This window comes from Bidens hawaiensis, unplaced genomic scaffold, assembly GCF_021521415.1.
Source record: "Bidens hawaiensis isolate Kalapana, Puna unplaced genomic scaffold, B.hawaiensis_p1.1 tig00005195_1, whole genome shotgun sequence".
Taxonomy (NCBI): domain Eukaryota; kingdom Viridiplantae; phylum Streptophyta; class Magnoliopsida; order Asterales; family Asteraceae; genus Bidens; species Bidens hawaiensis.
This window is the reverse complement of record NW_027491335.1, coordinates 1,350,822-1,371,151: the sequence shown is the minus strand read 5'-3', so window position 1 is coordinate 1,371,151 and position 20,330 is coordinate 1,350,822. Positions and strand designations below refer to the sequence as shown.

Sequence of the window (20,330 nt, the reverse complement as noted above, 5' to 3'; positions counted from 1 at the left end):
TTTGATTTGGTCGGGGCGATAGAAGTTAAATTTTTCTTTTAGGGAAATGAAATTATTTTCCAAGTCTACTACTTCGTAAGAAGTTCGTTTGCTATGTTTAACAAAAAATTGATCCAACCTTGGAAAATGATAGATATACTGATTCTGTGTGCTTAACTAGTGAAGTTATTAGGCTTAAAAGGCTTAAGAACAGTAATTGTATGTCATGGTAGCTTTTTATGGTGCGTAAAAGTAGATGTGATACAAACTAAATCTACTCGATTTTACGTGGAAACTCCTTAAGAGTTTTGCATGTCTTCATATATATCTTTCCGAATGATAGGCAGAAAAGCGATTACCCAGTCATACACGAGCCCGTAAGTGTTCTGATTCCCGTAAAGATAGTGTGTGAAGAAACTGCAGTGATCCAGATTCGGGACTTGCAGTTGTTTACTACTCTGAAGTCTATGTAAATGTTTATCATAAAAAAAAAAAAAAAAACCCTTATGAGTAATTGAAACATTCTAGAGCTGACAATGTCAAGACTTCTCAATCATGGAGTAAGAAAGAGAACGGGAAGCAGATAAAGAGTACTTGCAAACTTAATCAGACACTATGGGTCGAAGTCAATTCGGGGTGACTTGGGGAAAGCCAAATACGCTTTGAGAATAGATAGGAGGCATCATAATCTCTGAGTTGTTGCCCACTTAATTTTTGAGCTTAATTGAACTTAACGCGTTTCACAGAAACGATGAAAACCATCTTAAGTTATTTACCTGCCTACAACCTGTTTCTTTATGTCATACTACAGCTAAACACGGATCTATGTGACAGTCACGTAGTTAGTATGATTCCTGTTCGGATCTTTTCTAAAACGTAGTAGTCCCTATCGAGACTGAAATTTGATCCCTTGTACTTTAAATTTTTAAAAGTTTTTCCTATTTATGTAGTTGTTGATTTTATACTTGGTTACTTAGACTTGATCGTGTCATTTAATTCTTTAAGGAAGTTTTAAAACTTAATTGCAAATTGTTTAAATTATAGGGGTTGATTTTGTAAAATTTGATATATCGGCGAACTTGTGAATAACTTCGCCCTAGGCGAAGTTATCCACAACTTCGCCTGTATAACTCCGCCCCTATATAAAGGAATTTTTAAGGTCAACAGTTTCATAATTCTCAAAACCAGCGAACTTATCCTCCGAAATTCCAGCGAAGTTATCGATCTGAACTTATCGATCTTCTGTTGTTCTTATTTCGATTCCATTCCGTGATTCAAGGTGTGTAAGGTTTCTAGTATCGTATAATCAATGTTTTTGAGGTTGATCATCGGTCGTTTCGACTCGATTATCGACCTCGTCTTTCGAAACCTTAAACACCCGATTTTCAAGCTTGATATTACGTGATAGTAATTTGCATGAACGTCTAGACCATCATAAAATCGAGTTTTACGGAGTCCACAATCGTTAAAATCACCAACTGCACGTCGTTTCGTAAACCTAACAGTCGCCGATTCAGATTCAGGCGAACTTAAGGATTAGGCGAAGTTATCAGTAACTTCGCCTGAGGTTTAACTTCGCCTGAGGCGATGTTGTGGTGACGCGACGTTATCATTAACCTCGCCTGGACCTTTTTACTTATTAGTTATTAGACGAACTTAAAGATGAAGCGAAGTTGTTCCCAACTTCGCCCCATCTTTAACTTCGCCTATACAGACTTTATCACAACTTCGCTCATGGTAACAAGCGAACTTGTGTTATGCCTTAACGTGTATCTAACTTGGTTCGTTTGTTGCAGATATGGCTGCTGTTGCTGGTGCTGGAGGTGCTGGTGGCGATGACGGGGGAGATAACCAGAGACAATTCTTCCCTGGGCATAATATGTATATTACGTTAGACCCAGAAGCGAGTGGTGTGGAGGATTACCGCGAAATCATCACTTTCCTCCTTCGCTCACGGATATTCCACGCGATCACTACTACTCTGCCGATATCCTTACCCAATACTGAGGATTTTTGGCAGACGGTGGAATACGATTGCCGCGTTGAGCCCCCGGTTATGCGAGCAACCGTCAACAATCAAGAAGTTCAGTTCTCTTCTGAACAAATCCGGGCGGCTTTACGTTTCGGGAATGAGACCAGGGATGACCCGACGAACTTTGTGGCTCCTTTTCGAGATGGAGCGTTTTTACGGATGGGCTATTCGGGCCCGTTGGGCGATACACAAAGAAGGAAGGGTTTCCTACTCGATCAGTGGCGCTTCCTCATGCACGTAATGATTGTCTGCATGTCAGGGAGGAAGGCGGGTACTGACGGGATGGGTGCGACCATGCAGTCGGCGATGACTGCTCTGACTTATAACAAACGTTATAGCTTCAGTCAGATGGTCTTCTATGAGATCGATAGACAAAGACGGGCAGTGGCGCGTGAGAGGTTCATTATGTATCCAAGATTCATCCAGATGATCTTGAACCATGTAGCTCCAAATCTACCTCAGCGCCGCCCGATCAGATACGTGGAGAGTGTGAACAAACGTATCTTCGCTCAGTGCAGGACATCGAGCGCGAGGAGCAAACCTGAGCTCCGTCCCAGGCATACTCCACTCTTTGGGTATTTAATCAACCCGGAATATGTTCCTGCCAATGGGGACGAGTTCAGAGACCCTCGACCACAACAGGCAGGAGCACCTCAACATATACCTGTTGCGCCTGTTGTGTCACCGGAGGAGGAAGTGGACCTTGATGAAGTGTTTGGAGGTCAAGGCTACTTCGATATGGACCGAGTTGATCCTCAACAAGATGTACAGGTCTCGGTAGCACAAGTTTCGAGGGTGGATGTTACTAGAGCAGCTACGACAGTGGCTGACTCAGATTTTGATGAAGTAATGGATGAGGCAAGACGTATGATGGTGACTCGAGAAAGAACGTATGGGAAGAGAAAGAGGACGGATGACGACAGTGAGTCAGAAGAAGAAGAAGACATTCATAAGTTGATCAGACGTTCAAGAAGGGACAGGACAGGTGCAGGTATGGGAGCAGGTGAGAGTTCAAGAGTCGTACGTTTCGCTCCGCCCGCACTGTCAGGTATGTCGATTGTCCCTACATCAGTACAGGTTACAAGTTTAAGCGTCGCGGATGTTCCCGTGGTGGCTACATCATCTTCTTTTGGCATCCCATCTATCACTACTTTCCAGCTGACGACTCCGGAGATTGTGTCTTTACCACCTCCAACTCTTACTCCTTCAGAGGTGGTTGCACAATTTGTTGAGTCGACAGTCGTTGCAACTGCAGGGTTGTCGGTCACGATACCACCTGCGGTTACGTCCACAGCTGCTTCTGATGTCCCGGTTTCATCGGAAATCCCTCCTCAGTACACTCACGATTTATCGCATATGAGGTTCTATTTCGATGCAACCCTATCAGACTCGGAAAGAATAGCTGCACTGGAACGGGTCGTGGCAGAGCAGTCAAGGGTGAATCTTATCCAGACCCAGGCTATTCAGCGCCTAGTAGCAGAAAATCAACTACAGTCGTCCCTCCTGGTTGAACATGGAAAAATTATAGATGCTATGAAGGAGTTCTTGGCATCTCAGGGGGAGACGAGCTGTAAAGGCGACGAGCTCAGGACAAAGAAGAGGAATGACAGAGACGATGATCCCAATGCATCGAAAGGTGCAGGTGGTGAGTTGCCAAGAACTACTCAAGTTCTTGGGACTTCCACAGCTCAGGGGGAGTCTGCAGGTGCAGCTGGCGGTTCTGGTGGTGATGAGGTGGTGACGGTAGATGACGAGGAGATGGGAGATGATGTGATCGATGCCTTGAAGGAATTAGATGATGATATGTTGGATGATGAGTTTATGTGTGAAGATGATGTTCTACCAGTCGAAGAGATTGAAAAGATTGGTGCTGAAATAGTGATTGAAGATGATGTTGAAGAGGGTGAAATAGTTGAGGAGAATGTTGAACACGAGATCCCTGAAGTTGAAAAGTCAGATGTATGTGAAGATACAGCAGGTGATGATACAGAATGGGAGGAGCAGCCTAGATGGAAGGAAGGCTATGCTCATTGGTTTATCAAAACTAAGAAGCCTGCTGTTCCAACCATGTTCAAGAAAAGTTATAATATCAAAGGCTATGATGAATCAAAGAAAGGAATTATCTGTTGGCTATATGATGAACAGTTAAAAGTGTTCGTGTTGAAAAGATATGATGGGATCCAATACTTTAAGAGGACGTTGAGATCTCTCAATACATTGCCTGAATGTGAGGTGAAGGATTTGGCTAGATTGGGGTTGATTAATAGAAGCAACGACAACATGGCCAGAGTTATTGGGAAGATCGTGTGGAAAGAAAGTATTAAAGAAAAGAAGTTTGAGTTATTAAAGCCACAGAAGGGAAAGCTAGTGGAAGATAAGGAAAGAGGAATGAGAGCAGATGGCAAGCCATGGATGGTAATGAAGTACAAACCGATTCGATGCATGAAAGAGGTTCCAATGAAGACTATGCCTCAAGATGTGTTGAAAGATCTTAAATGGTGGTATGTTGATTGCCAGACTGCTGAAGCCGAGATGGAAGACGAAGATGAACAAGAAGTGCTAAGAGTGTATGATCCGATGCATCTTGTTAATTTATCGAAAGCTGATCTGCAGGTGTTAAATGAAAAGAAGATATTTTATATTCCTGCTTGGAAAGACGAAGCGAGGAAATATCAGCGAGTAGTCACGGTATGCGTGAGAGAAGGAGTACATGCATGAAGACCAAGAGATTGAAGATTACAAGACACGTGCTTGAAGATCAAGACATGAAGCTACTGCCAAGGGGGAGTCTGTTGGTGCATAATGTCAGTAGTTCATAGTCTAGTGTCTGTAATCGAGTCTGTAATGATTAATTATGTTTTATATGTCTTAAGCGAAGTTACTGACAAGTTCGCTGTTTAGGCGAACTTGTTAGTCAAGCGAAGTTATGGACAACTTCGCCTGAACATGCCAGGCGAAGTTGTCGTGTATTTAAATAGGTTACGGTTTTGTTTGAGTTGAGTAGTTGAAACAGTTGTTAGTTGAACGATAGTTGAACCAGAGAGTTCGGGTCTGTAATAGTGATATCGTATCACGTGTTTTGGTTATATATAACGTGTTTGTTTATCGTATTGTGTTTGATCTATTCGTGTCTTCTACGCTCGTAACGACCTACGCAGGGATTCCGCACCTACGTAGATCGAGATATCTCGTGTTGATCCGTCCAGGGAACCTACAATTTTTACCATAACCGTTGTGTCTCCGCCATAGCATCACCGTCACGCCTCTGTTACGTAAAACCGTCACCATAGTACCGCTGCCAAGACCATCGTTGATCACCATCTTGGGCCGCCTTTAACTACCGTTCCCATCACCCTCAAACAATGATGGCACCCGTCATCTTACCACTGCAGTGACGATCGTCGCTGGCTACCCTTTTCTTTTTCACTCTTGACTCCCTTTTTCTTTTTACTGTATTTCTCTCTCTATATTATTATTATGATTATTTTGAGATGAGATGAATAAATGAAAGCCTTATATCTCAATGAATATGTGATGGTATGTATATTCATATAATATGGTGATATATATGTACACATAATATGGTGATATGGACGAGAGCTTCATAATAAAAAAAGGCATATTTGGGGGAGGTGTTAAATATCCAGGGGAGGTTTTATACACCTACGTGGCTTCACAAGGGATGTTGCTTTGTGGCTTCAAAAATGATGATTCATTTGTTGGTCATTTAAAACAAATAAAGATATGATTCAAGAAAAACTTGGCCAGCACTCATCATTCAATGTTTCATAGTGGCTCCTCCAAGCTAATATAAATTCCTCCTATAACTATTCTTAAGTTTTAATTTGAATGTTAACTAAACCTTCAACTTATATTAAACTTTTAAAAGTGGGTGTCACAGACAATATTGATATATCAAGAGGTAAAAGACATTTATCATTTCTAGATTAGGAATTTATTCACGGACTTCAATCTCTGAGCTTGGATCAGTGGGTGCAAGTGTAGCTCACCGTGTGCAAATCTCTTTTAAGGGTGGACAACACTTGGTAAGAGGTACAAAGATTGATTACAAAAGCGTAGTTCGAGATATCATTATATTGCCGAGGGAGATGCTCAAATGGTTATAGTCTAGATGAACGATCATATGTTTCATTTAGATAACCTCTTTTTTGAACTCCGATGTTAGCAGTATTGTGCCAATGTCACTACTATTCTAGGCGGAAGATATATCTAAATGCATCTACACTTTGTTTGATAATGTATTAGCAAATGATGCTACGCTAGACACAAACAAGTAACCTACATATATGTTTCATATTATTCGTTGGCATTACATATAACATTTGAGTATCGCAAAATTTACTAACAAATTAAAGTTTGTCACTCCAAAATTTCATTTGAGTATCATGAGCGAGAGGCTCATGATGTTTGTTGGACCTAGTTAATACACCTTATATTTAGGATTTACTATATATAGTGGAATAATATGAAACATTTTCCTCCATCAAAGTGTCCCCTTGAATACTGCTTTCCTGTTGTTCCTCCTTACTTTCTGCATTTCACTTCCTTCCTCCATATTCACAAGACTATAAGTACCCTTTTATATTCTTCAAAACATATATAGAACACCCATTCATCATACATACATACCAAACATGGGATATTCATGTAACATTGCGCTCGTTCTTGTTGTATCAATAGCAATTCTACATGTATCTCACGCGCAAGATGCAGCGGCAACTGGCAACTCACCCGACGACTACCTTAACGCGCATAGTTGTATCAGAAGAGTAATGGATTTGCCTCCTTTGTCATGGGATGAAAAATTAGCCAAAGACGCACAAGCTTATGCCGATCAAAGGAAGGATTGCAAAATGATCCACTCTGATAAGTGCGGTGAGAGCATGGCGGCTGGACAAGCCCTCAATGGTTCATATGCAGTGCAAATGTGGCTTGATGAGAAGCGTAATTATGACTATGGCGAAAACAAATGTGTGAAGGGTATGTGTGGCCATTACACACAAATTATCTGGAAAAACACCACAAAATTAGGGTGTGGTAGTAGTAAGTGTAGCGATGGTGGTTTGATAGTTGTTTGCAGATATGACCCGCCCGGTAATATTGCTGGAGAGAAGCCTTTCTGATTCTAGTTCGGTTTACAATGCGTGTTAAGGTATTTGTTATGCAACGGAATAATTAAGAATCGTTACCAGTCGTTGTCTAATGGGTCGGTTTCATCGGGTGGAAGGCTATAGTTGAGGTGATTATATTTTGAAGATTTGACTTATGCAAGTAATAAAAATGTGTCATTTAGATATGTAATAATGTAAATGAAAAAGAAATTAAAAGTTCACTTAAGTTTGTAGTAACAAATTTAAATATCAATCGTTGTTCATTAGTAGTGTTGATTCGGATGTTTGCATTCATTTACTAATTTATTTATTATTTTATTCATTAACTAGGTTATTGACCCGTGGGCGCCACGGGTGAAAAAATATAAACTGCTTAACATGAACCGTTAATATTAACATGCTAAACATAAGTTCATACATACATGTCGAAAGGATAAAGATAATACACAATGGTTAATAACGTGGGTAACAAAATAAAAAACTTTACTAAACATAACTTATGAAGCAAAAAAAATGCATTTTACAATCATTCTATAAATTAAAAATAACAAATTCATATATTACTAAAGAGTTCCTTATAAACAACATTTGTAGTTTTATTTGTCACTTTTCCTTCCTTGTCTAATATTAGCATTTTAACACCGTCTCTACTCTTCACCCGTGATAAAGCAACATATAGCTGACCATGCGTAAACACCGGTGCTCGTAGGTATATGCCAACTCTTGCTAGTGATTGGCCTTGACTTTTGTTAATGGTCATTGCAAAACAAACAGAAACAGGAAACTGTCGTCTTTTTAATTTGAATGGCAGTTTCTTATCTGTAGGAGTTAGACCACTACGAGTTATATAAGTGCGAAACCCAATATTGGTACCTGAAATGACCTTGACTTCGATAAAACGCTTCCCCAAACTAATAACTTGTAATCTGGTCCCATTGCATAAACCGTTCTTTTGATCAATATTCCTTAGTAGCATTATCGGCACACCAACTTTTAGAACCAATCGATGATTAGGCATACCAGAAATCTTTAAACCATTCAGAAAATCGGGTGAGTGTAATGCTGAATCAAAACCAGGATCGACACTTTCAGAGTTGTCTAAACTATCAGAACTAAGATATTCAATTTCTTCGCCATGAAAAATAGACAAAAATCGGTCATTAATTTCTTTGACAACCTCATTTAGAGGTGCAAGTATGGCCCTTTCTTGGAAATATGAAATATCATTACATCTTTTCAATAATGCTGGATAAACAAAATCAATCAAATCAGAAAGAGAATCGTTAGAATCACGAATCAAAAGATCATCCGGTATCTCTATAATGGCGTTACCATCATTGTCACCACCAAGTTTTCCTTCACCGAGCTCCAACAACCATTCAGCAAATCTAATGGTGTCTTCCAAATTTGATGATTGACATCCGACAGTTAACCTCATATTTTTGGTTAACCTAAGAACCTTGCATTGGGTCCAAATGTGGGATGAACTAAGTGAAGCATTAACAATGTCACTACGTGACCCATTTTGTACCAGGGGTAGGATTTTTCTGAAATCACCACAAAAAACAATCACTTTACCACCAAATGGATGCTGACAGTTGTTACGGTTACCATCTTTTATAATATCTTTTAAAGTCCTATCCAAGGCTTCAAAAGCATGTTTATGTATCATAGGAGCCTCGTCCGAGATAATGAGATCAGTTTTCTTGATTAAGTTGCAAATATCTGGATTTCTTTTTATTGAACATGTAGAATCCTCAATTAGATTTATAGGAATTAAAAATCTAGAGTGAGCGGTTCTACCTCCCTCAAGTAACAAAGATGCTATACCGCTGGAGGCAACGTTTAAAACAATTTTATGTTTTGATCTTATGGAAGCCGATAATGTCTTCCATAAAAATGTTTTTCCCGTCCCTCCATAACCGTACACAAAAAAAATACCACCCCTCTTTTGATCAACTGCTTCGATTATTTGATTATATACATCTCGCTGCTCATCCGTTAAGGAAATAAAAAGACGTTCAAACTCACCAGTCATGACTTCTGTGTCATACGCTAGCTCCTCATTCATAAAACGATTTGTTGATGACAAAACACTATCATCATCAGGGAAAGGCATTGTAGGAAAACAACGGAGAGTACAATTATTTCTGAGAAGGAAGTTCTCAATTTCAAGTAACGCTAGGTTCTTTAGTTGAGACTCTTAGAGCACCAAATCTGTAACGATAAATATAAAATATTAAAACTAAGTATTTAACTAAACATTTAATGAATGTGGGAAAGAAGTTCAAAAAATAAGAAATTAAAAAATAATTTGTACCTGGATTTTTCTGGTCATTTTGTTGTTTGTAAAGAATTCCATCAATTAAATAATGCCAACACTTTTTCCATACGTCGTCCGGTCTAGATAAACTGTAAGTGATTAACATTGTAGCAAATAAACTACGTAAATAATAACCACTTACAGTATGACTTGCTTCTTCTATAGCTTCTATATACTCGTTGTCATCGTCTAGAAGCCCTCTTTTATAACACGCATCCCTGTAAGTGTCACACACTTCACCATCAACAGTACGGATATCTTCAAAACGCATAGGCCCTTTAACCTTCTTCAACAAAATTCTAAGATAGTATGCTTCATTGAAAGACGGGGGGACATGATGAACACGACCAATTGAGAAACCTCGTTTACGTAGGTCCCAAACCCTTTCATCTGCTTTCCAAACAAATTTTGTTGGAAACTCAGCGTAGGTTAGTGTTTGAGCAAGAGCAGATTGCTGATTACACTCCATCCAAGCAATGAATTTTGAAGAACCAACACTCGGTTTGTTTAAAACGTCTTCCACATCGTCGTCATCTGCGAAAACAACAGTTTGTTGTCCAGGTAAATGAAACGGAAGCCGAGTCATAGAAGGTACCCTGTAATGGACATCAAAAGCAAAAATTCTCCATGCAGCCTCACATGCAGAGAGATATCTGCAATCATAAAACGCCTTAACTTCATCGACCACTTCTCCTTGATTGTCAGTCTTGTCTTGTACCTCTTGATTACACCATTCAACATTGATATGGGCCTGATATTTTTTTAACTATCTGGTGTTATATGGAACAACATGTATGTTGTCTAAATTCACACCAGACTTGACAACAACATTACCCAAATCTCTTCTTCGGTAAACAGGAAAACCATTCGAATCAATTGACGTCTCGTTCTGAAATTTTTTTGGGAATTTTTTTGAACAACAATTATCGACCATGCAAACGCATTTTGGATTAGCCACACCGCAAGGACTATGCATCATGTGGTCGCTTACAAGAGAATACATCTCTGGATCTTCATTCGGATCTGGAATTTCGGCTGAAATGAATTTGTCTATATTCTCAGGATTATGAATTTTGTGTTCGGAATACAAAAAAGGCAAATATGTGCATGTGGCAATCCGCGTTTCTGAAATTCAATAGTATAAACAACTGCAAAATAACAAATAATTGTAGATTAGTATATAATATTGACTACAAATATTATATAAGTTAATAATATTAGTCATATTAACATAATTTTCAAAAAATAATTATGATCAACAAATATAAAGAAACATTACCGGCTTGCAGCTTTCCAAAAAGAGCCCTATCTTTCTGGTCTTTCATTAATGAATCAAGCTTCATCTTGAATAACCGACACAGTATATCTGGCCTGTCTTCGGATTTTCAATTTTTGTTTAGTAAAAATTTCTTGATTTCTGGCCAGTTTGGGTTGCATGTTATGGTGAGAAAGAAATCTGGATAACCAAACCATCTACATATAGTCATTGCATCCAAATAATTCTGCATCATATAGCGAGCACCTCCGGTAAATGATGATGGTAAAATGATACGTTGCCCGGCGTTAGAAACATCGGAGGTCCCAGCCGAATGTATGCTTCGTAGGTTCTCATAAGTTTTTGACCTAAGATTTTTTTGTTGTGTGCGGATGTAATGCAACGTTTGAGTCTCTATCATTGTATAGGCATCAACAAACAGTTGTTGAGTTAACGCCGTTTAAAGTCAACGAAAAACAATGTAGCCTATCTTGAAACCGGTATGAAAAGAATTCACGCATTGTGCACTTCTTGCGTTTGCGCTTTGTCGACCCTCGAAGTTCACGATGAGCTATGTCAATTCTATAACCATCTTCACCATATGGAAAAAATATAGGATACTGAAGAGGAACATAACAAGGGTGCAATTCACTGATACGTTGTAAAGCTCCACTTTGAGTTGTAACAATTATATATCATTTATCAATTGCTTCACCAATATCTCTAACTATTAGCGTTGCCACTTCAGATGTTGTTGGCAAGTTGCAAGTCCTTGCATCTGTCTGTCGTGTTCCAATTATTTTCAACTTTAAATCCATTTTTGGATTTTGTTGAAAACAATCCCTTGCCATCCGATAACTTTTAACCAATGGATTTTTAGAATCCAACATGTCTTTAAGATAATTAATTATCTGGTTATCTAATACTTTTGAATTTGATTCCGTATCCCTAAATAACAAAATAAACATCAGTTAACATATACATATGTAGAAAAACTTAAGTTGATTTAGTAAGGTATAAAAAATTTAGATTTCAATATTTACAAAATAAAAATACTTACCGAAAAATGGATCGTCTATTTGATATTTCGTTCTCCGTATCGTAAATGTATAGTTGAGAGAAACGTGGGCCTTCACCAGACATAGGAAGAAGACTTCCCAAGGAATGATAATTCTCTCCACCAAATCTGACACTGTAAGGCGCATTTCCTTTATTAAGTGAATTATCTACCTTCTCACCAAGAGATGTAAACGAAAACATCGAATTATATCGCCTGATGTTTTTCAAAAAATACTTGTTCGTACTATCATGACCAAGGAACAGATTTACGTAACTCAATGGTGGCGACTTCATCTCAGGAAGTTGCACGTCACCATAACTACAACAAAGTGAGTAAGTTGTAATCCCGTTGTTTGTTTTTCCTCTTTTGCTCTCGGCTTCCCATAATAATGCATTTCACATTCCACACATGAATTTTTGATCACCATGATCTAAATACGCTGTCAAAAAAGAAATGAAATAATTTTATAAAAAAACAATATAAAAGTTATAGAAAAATTGTCTAAATAACATGTACTGAAAAATACACCAACAATGATATAGATTATTATTTTTATGCATACATATAGAGATCCTTTCTTAAACATTGCCATGATCGGCTGGTGCGTCATTCTCTTCAAATTCATCTAAGTTTGGCATACGTATGGGTTCATTTATGTGAACATTTCCGTGAGATGTACGCTGCGTTGATGACGATCCAACACTGAATGTATTAAAAGTGGTCGAACATCCAGGGGTTGATATATTTGAAGAAGAGCTAATATTTTTCCTCGTAATATTAGACAATGGCGTCAACTGATAAGTGGATGAGACATTGACACCTATCATAAAAAAGTAGTTTAATTATTTTATAACAAATAAAATCCTTGATGACTATTACAAACCAATTTTGTTTACTAAAAGACCATTGGAGCTGGTATTTAGTTGTATTACCTGAATATATTATTCGTTGTCGTTGATTTGTATTTGGACCATGTAATGTGCGGATAGAAGAAACTACAAAATTAGTAAATAGTTATAAGTTAACTATAAATGTAATCAATTAATTACGAAAATATAAAATTACTAAAATGATGATGTACATTAAATAAGTAAAATATTACTAACCTAAACCACTTTGACCGGTGGCGTTAAATGTGGATAACAATGCCGATTGTTGATAGTCTTGCCCAATTTGTGAAGTAGTTGAATTAGTTAATCTTATCGTCTTATTTGATCTGCTAACATCGGTAGCTGCCAAAATAAAGTAATTAGAAAAAGTATTTGTCTATGTATAAGTTAAAAATAAATTATATTAATATATATTGTATCAAATATAAATCGTTTTTGACATGACTTTTGTTATTGTACTGTTCAATATTATTAATCAATAATTACTACTTAAGGAAATTGTTTTTAACAATATAAATTTTAAAATAATTTATTCTATTATTATGATTGGGAAAGATAGTTACCATTTGATGTAGAACCTCTATTTGAGTTAGTTCTTTTATTTCTCCTTTGGTCGATAATCATCTTTCTATGTCTTCGATTGTCAGCGGCAATTGCTTCTTTCGTATGTATGGTGACAACTATTATATTTAAAACAAAACAAATATTAAATAAATATTTTTGTATAACATATCAAATCAACTATATGTAGAAGTACTACATCCAAATGAGTAAATGATTAGAAATAAGTAACCTGTGTTATTGGAGTTGGTACATATGGAACCTTCTTGATTGGTGGGATTGTGATTCTCTTTTCCAAAGTGTGATTGAGTAACATTAGTTGATGTGATTGGACAGCAAACTATAAATACTTATTTGTTAGTACAGAAATGTAACCCTAGAGTAAAAAAATTTATACAGGCTTATAATTAAAATGTATAACAAAGTAAGGTATATGTGTTAACATATTTACAACAATGATTATGTAAGTGTTCAAATTAACAAAAACCCATTTGCTTATATATAAACATCAATAATCAAATTGTCGAAAACTATATGAAATTGATTAGTAATTCTTTAACTCATCTAAGATTGGCTACTTTACGTTAAGATGATTTGATTGGTCCATCGAAATGATTGTTAAAGAAATTGATTAATAAAAGAGACTTTCGAAAACAACTCATTTAGAAAACACATAGTTCAATTTAAAACATAGATTGATTGATTTTAATAAAACTTGTATGTAATTATACCTAAACATTCATTTCGAAAAGGTTATAAAAAATTATTATATATAAACTGAGAGGTATTCCTAAAAAATGGAGTAAATAAAATTATTTTGGTGTGACTCTTAAATGCCTTATAAAAAAATGTAGTACACAAAATTATTCACTATTTATGGTCAGTTTGTATATATTTAACATAATCACAAATATTTTATCAGTCGAATAATATTTTACATATTAACATGGATATATGAAACTATATTAACGCCAAAAAACATAAATACATTACCGTTTGATATGATACTCAATGGTTCTCTTAACGATGACACTTCATGTGTTTAAAATATGAATTAATATAACATTTCCAATAGAAGAAAATGTATATATACAATATACGAATTAATGTAACGTTTATATGTAAACAAAATCCATATACAATGACTAACCGTTTGGGTGATTTTTCTTGTTGGAAGAGGGTGACTCTATAATACTGCGTTTCTTCGATGACATCTAAAATAGAAAAAAAAACTTAACATTAACATATGAAATTAAATGAAATAAACAAATTAAAAATTAGAATGCCGGATGGTTATATTTTTTTAACAACACATTGCAACATACAACAAAAGCGTCGAGACACATATCAAATAATTCACAAATGTAACCTTTTTAAATAATATTTTCATACATACAAATCAAATACTTCATCATTCAATATCTAATGTAAAACAAATAATATATACAAAAATAATGAAAATTCTTTAACTCATCTAAGATTGGGTACTTTACTTTCATATGCATGAAAATACATATGAATTGATTAGATTGGTCCATCGAAATGATTCTTACTTTACGTTCAGATGATTTGATTGGCCCATCGAAATGATTGTTAAAGAAATTGATTAGTAAAAGAGACTTTCGAAAACAACTCATTTAGAAAACACATAGTTCAGTTTAAAACATAGATTGCTTGATTTTTATAAAACTTGTATGTAATTATACCTAAACATTTATTTCAAAAAGGTTATAAAAAATTATTATATATAAACTGAAAGGTAAGATTGGCTACTTTACGTTCATACCTTTGTGAACTACAATTGTATAATACGATTAAATCTTCATGGAATGGAAGTCATTAACAATCTTCAATAAGAAACTTGATAACAAATAATGTATTGGGTGTTATGATATATATAGTTTCAAAGGTAAATCATGAAAGTAACGGAATATATATAATTTACGTATTAGAGTTTATGTATTATGGTAAACATAAGTTAAGGGAAGACCAAGCTATCAATTTGGCTTAAATTATGTTTGTGGCAATCAAAGATATGATAACTTAAAATTATATTAGTATATTTACCTAATATTTTAATTTTCATGATTCTAAAAATATAATAACATAAGGCTCCAATTTAGCCTTATTTAGAGGGAAACTTGTTACTACTTTATTCACATATGTAAAGTTTTGAAAAATTATTTACATACAAACAAAACAAATACTTCATGATTCAAAATCTAATGTAAACCCAATAATATCTTCAAAAACAATGAAAAATATTTATATCATCTCAAATACAATCCATTGTGATAAACTTAACGTTGATAATATGTTATATTTAGTTAATATGTAGTATTTCAATTAGACTTAGTGAAAATATCTAAAATATACACATATTATATAATATGAAATCAGAAAAATAGGGTTAATAATTATTAGTATAATCTAATAGATAGGTATCATTATTATAAAACCTTGGAAACATAAAACCGTCATTTGCTTTATTTGGTAAAATTGAACACCCATTATTATATTTCATAGTTGCATTTCAAGGGTTTCTTCATCTCTCAAAACCTTTTAGAATCCATTTTGATAATGACGACCATTGTTCGTTGGAAATACCGTTCGTATTTGAGGAAATACGAATTTGTATTAAGTGATTTCATGACGGTACAAAAAGACAATATCGAGTTGGTTCTCTTGTTCAACAATCTGTGGAAGCATCAAATACATCAAATAGGACTTAGGAAAGAGATACCATGTGAACAAGAAACCAATCTGATTATTGTTTTACGTGAGTTTCTTGAAGAGCAAAACCAGCCGGTTGTCCCATATGTGAATGTGAGGGAATGGTTTTACTACTCAAATCAAAACAAAGTGTTGATCAAGTTTGAAAATGGACAAAACAAGTTGATGACTCCTAAATCACTGTTAGAATCTGATGATTTGATTATGCTTAGAGAGCTGGATGTGTTGAAACTTGGGAACGGAAGTAAGGATATTGCACACATGGATCTGGAAAATGAACTGATGAAGAAGGTGAAATGGTTATCGGAATGTGATAACTATGAAAGCGATTTTGATGATGTGCTTTTTTCGATTGTGATAATGAAACATCAGGTAATGCCGTTTAACAATGTTTTAAGATTAAGTTTATTATATTAATTTTATTATTATTTTTATTGTTTATGATAGTATGTTTGCAGAATTAGTTTACTAAAAATATGAGGATGTTTGATAATATAGTAAATGGTTTATCATATTGGAATGATATTATTTTTTTTATATTTTTTATATTTTCAGGTGATGAAGGGATTTAAGTAAGTTATGGTTTTTAAGTTTGAAGAAGCAGATGGATGACCAATATAAAAGGTGATGTTGGGGTGTTTTGGGATACTTTTTTGTTATTTAAAAACTGATGTTTGATATTGTAAATTTTAAAGTAGAATATGTAGACAATGACCAATGTTATGTTTTTTATCCAAATTTCCGGAAATTTGAGTACGTGTTAATTTAGACGGTATGAAAGTTCTAATCTTTGCTTTAAGAGTCGTGTAATCCCGCGTTTATATCATACTAAACAGTATATTATAGTAAAAAAACCATTGTACAAATTGTATGGTAATAACTAATAGAATATTAATAATTCTTGTAGTATGTTAAAAAAATTGCAGATTCATACAATAAACGGAAATAGGAGGAAAAGGTAGTTTATACTATGAGTAGAGCTGTGAAACAAAGACCAAAATACCATAAATAAACGTGAGCCTTTAGTTTACAATCCAATACCAAAAGAAAAACATTAAACATAAATTAATATGGAAAATTCTTATTCACCATCGCCATCATCATATAAAGGAATGCTTAACTTAGGTATGATAATCTTCAAGAGGATAAACGTTGTCATGTACGTAATAAAAAAGAATTATATTAGGTATGTAACATATTGTTATGTACAATGTGTTTAAAAACAAAATTATTATAAATAATAAAACACTAACCATTTGATTGTACGTGCTCATGTTTGACAATTTATGTGACGTTATTTGAGAGCAATTATTGTTGACCTTGTGACTTTGGATTTAAGGATGCTTTACCATACACAGGTTGCACACCAAAATCGATGCGCTCAATACGGTCCTTGCTAAACACATGCATTATTAATTCATTGTAATGTTTGGTATCAAGCACTATGTAATCATCGGTTTGTAACTTAACATGACGAGCAACCTTAGACCATCCACTTGTAAATCCATGTTTGTTAGTATTGGGTATAACTGTTAAAATGACATACCATGACATTCTATCAACAGTACTTATAACACATTGGTAATCGTGATTTAAGGTACGATATGTCTTTAGTTGATCATCCCTCAAAGCCTACAGAATTTATATGGTAAAATAATTAAAATTAACAAAACAAATTAAATAATGATTTAATAACATAATATAAATATAACAATTATTAATAAAAGGATACTAACCAGATACTTTAAAGTCGGGTCGACAACAAATGAGTCAAAAACCCAGAAATCCATACGTGGTTTTTGATGGATGGATATAAAGTTCCACCGTTTTTGTTCCATTGGTATAAATACCAAAACGTCACCAAATTCAGAGCCTGATTCGCTAATTAAACGATCCCAATCGGATATGATTATATAATTTCCTTCAACTAATTGAACTTCAAGAACCCATTCGTCCCATAGACGTTCAATAAGAACATGATGTACATCAAAGGTAGGACCAAATATTTGGACACTTGCGTTATTGGGTAAGGCCTATTCGTTATAACAAATCAAACCATAATTAATCGATTATTCGAATAATATTATTGTTGTCTAAAATAAACTATAGTATTAGTGGAATTAATCGATATGTATACAATTGAAGTTTCATTAAAGATGTTTTGATTACCTTAGCTTGTAAAGAAGAATCATAACATATATAAAACCCAGGATAATCCATCTACAAAAAAAATTATAAATGTTACATGTTAAATGAACAAAAAGTCACAACTTTAATATCATTGTAAATAAATTAAAAAAACGAATGTGTATTAATTAAAATTCAATGTAAAATGTTAAATTTGAAATTGTTTTTAAGATAGTGAAAAACGAAATCTCATTCTCAATACCTATAGGACTGAATAACAATCATATAGGTATTTAACATACTAAATCACATTCAAAAAGTAGTAATGAACAAAAAAAATTGTTTATAAACTACATGAATAACAATGATGTACCTTCTAAGAAATCAACAGTACATTCTGAATACTGTAATAGTAGAATAATAATTTATAGACTTGATGATATTATTGGTTTAATGTGATTTTAGGTATAAAAGGAAAATATCACTAATTAAGCCACAATATCAGGCTCGGAATATAATAACATGTGCATAATATTTGAGCTAATTTATAGGATTACTTGTTTGTTTGAACAACTGGATAATTATTGACTAAAAGTCTTAATTAAAGGGAATTTATATAGAACTTTTATTTTATATAATTTGGTAAAATTATGTATTATAATTTATAGACTAAAACTGTGTGGTGTATCATTAATTTTAAAGAACTTATGTTGACAGGTTATATAATTATTCGCTAGTATAATTATAAAAACTAATGTAAACGGGCTAGGTGAAGTTGTCATAACTTCCCTCAACACAAGATCGCTAAACATAAAAGTAAACCAAACAACTTTAACAAAAACAAAGTAACGATTACAGACACAAATAAACATGAGATACTGAACTACTCGCATCATGCACCAACAGACTGCCCCTTGGCAGTACCTTCATATCACTATCTTCTTTCTCGTGTCTTGTAATCCAAAAATCACGTACCCACCGTCTTTAAGCATGAACGCCCTGTCTCACACAGACAGAGATCACCCTCTGGTACTTCTTTGCTTCATCTTTCCACGCAGGAATATAGAAAATCTTCTTATCATTAAGTACATGCAACAGATTGAGACAAGTTAACCAAATGCATTGGATCATACACCCTTAGGATCTCCTGTTCATCTTCATCTTCCATCACGGCTTCAGCAGTCTGCAGTCGACAAAATTATCATCACTTCGGTTTATCAATCTCAAGCGAGCCAGATCTTTTACCTCGCACTCAGGCAAGGTGTTGAGCGATCTCAATGCCTTCTTAAAATACTGAACCCCATCATATCGCTTTATGACAAACAATTTCAGCTGTTCATCATACAACCAACAGATAATGTCTTTCTTTGATTCAGCATAGCCCTTGATATTGTAACTTTTCTTGAACATTCTATAAAATAAACTATAGTATATAGTATTAGTGGAATTAATCGATATGTATACAATTGAAGTTTCATCAAAGAGGCTCGTAATATAATAACATGTGCATAATATTTGGGCTAATTTATAGGATTACTTGTTTGTTTTAACAACTGGATAATTATTGACTAAAAGTCTGAATTAAAGGGAATTTATATAGACATTTTATTTTATATAATTTGGTAAAATTATGTATTATAATTTATAGACTAAAAATGTGTGGTGTATCACTAATTTTAATAAACTAATGCTAACAGCTTATATAATTATTCGCTAGTATATACAAACATATATGTTTTAAAATAACAGATATAGGAGATTATTAGTGTAATTGTATGCTCAAATATAAAGATACATTACACAATTGTTATAATATTTAATTTCTAACCATAAGAACTAGTGTGAAGGTTGATAAAAACTTCAAATAGTAGTAAATAACATGTCATATAGTCAAAATAATGTTACTAACATTTAAAAATTAATAATAGGAACTCAAATAATTATGTACATTAATGGTAGAAAATATAATGAGTCATGAAAATACTTATTGAATAATTTATTATTAAACCATTTCATGTTACAGTTACACTTAACCACCATTTGATTTAAAACAAAAAGTAAATACTCCGTATAAAATAAGATAAAGCTTCAATAAACACACATAGGTAAAATAAAAATTCCACATCAAACCTTAAGTTCGAAATATTAAATGAACAACCAAAAGAAAACATGTTAGTTCTTAGTCATTACGTTAACATGAAAAACAAAAGTCAAAAGCTACCAAAACATAAACCTTCA

General features: G+C 34.3%; 3 protein-coding genes across 3 annotated transcripts; 1 reads left to right on the top strand and 2 right to left on the bottom strand.

Moving 5' to 3' along the window:
• The first annotated feature begins 6,647 nt into the window (after nt 1–6,647).
• On the top strand, nt 6,648–7,463 carry LOC143629428 (basic form of pathogenesis-related protein 1-like). The gene has a single exon (XM_077098705.1). It carries the CDS (start codon nt 6,667–6,669, stop codon nt 7,153–7,155), a length of 489 nt encoding a protein of 162 aa, XP_076954820.1. The 5' UTR covers nt 6,648–6,666; the 3' UTR covers nt 7,156–7,463.
• A 206-nt stretch (nt 7,464–7,669) lies between these two features.
• On the bottom strand, nt 7,670–9,262 carry LOC143629379 (ATP-dependent DNA helicase pfh1-like). Its single transcript, XM_077098672.1, has 2 exons — nt 8,179–9,262; nt 7,670–7,674 (listed from the first exon to the last, which is right to left on the bottom strand). The coding sequence occupies exons 1-2, from the start codon at nt 9,260–9,262 to the stop codon at nt 7,670–7,672; spliced, it is 1,089 nt and encodes a 362-aa protein (XP_076954787.1).
• Nucleotides 9,263–9,346: 84 nt separating this feature from the next.
• LOC143629378 (uncharacterized) lies at nt 9,347–10,809 on the bottom strand. The gene is made up of 5 exons (XM_077098671.1): nt 10,746–10,809; nt 10,458–10,591; nt 10,257–10,355; nt 9,464–10,184; nt 9,347–9,360 (listed from the first exon to the last, which is right to left on the bottom strand). The coding sequence occupies exons 1-5, from the start codon at nt 10,807–10,809 to the stop codon at nt 9,347–9,349; spliced, it is 1,032 nt and encodes a 343-aa protein (XP_076954786.1).
• Between the last annotated feature and the right edge of the window lie 9,521 nt (nt 10,810–20,330).

What these genes read in the sequence shown, in the direction of transcription:
- LOC143629428 (XM_077098705.1), top strand. Translation starts at nt 6,667, where the DNA reads ATGGGATATTCATGTAACATTGCGCTCGTTCTTGTTGTATCAATAGCA.
- LOC143629379 (XM_077098672.1), bottom strand. Translation starts at nt 9,262, where the DNA reads ATGCCTTTCCCTGATGATGATAGTGTTTTGTCATCAACAAATCGTTTT.
- LOC143629378 (XM_077098671.1), bottom strand. Translation starts at nt 10,809, where the DNA reads ATGAAGCTTGATTCATTAATGAAAGACCAGAAAGATAGGGCTCTTTTT. An exon ending in ATCCAGAGATGTATTCTCTT is followed by an intron (nt 10,356 to 10,457) that starts GTAAGCGACCAC and finishes AAAAAATTTCAG; the next exon opens with AACGAGACGTCAATTGATTC. An exon ending in TGAATTTAGACAACATACAT is followed by an intron (nt 10,185 to 10,256) that starts GTTGTTCCATAT and finishes TGTAATCAAGAG; the next exon opens with GTACAAGACAAGACTGACAA.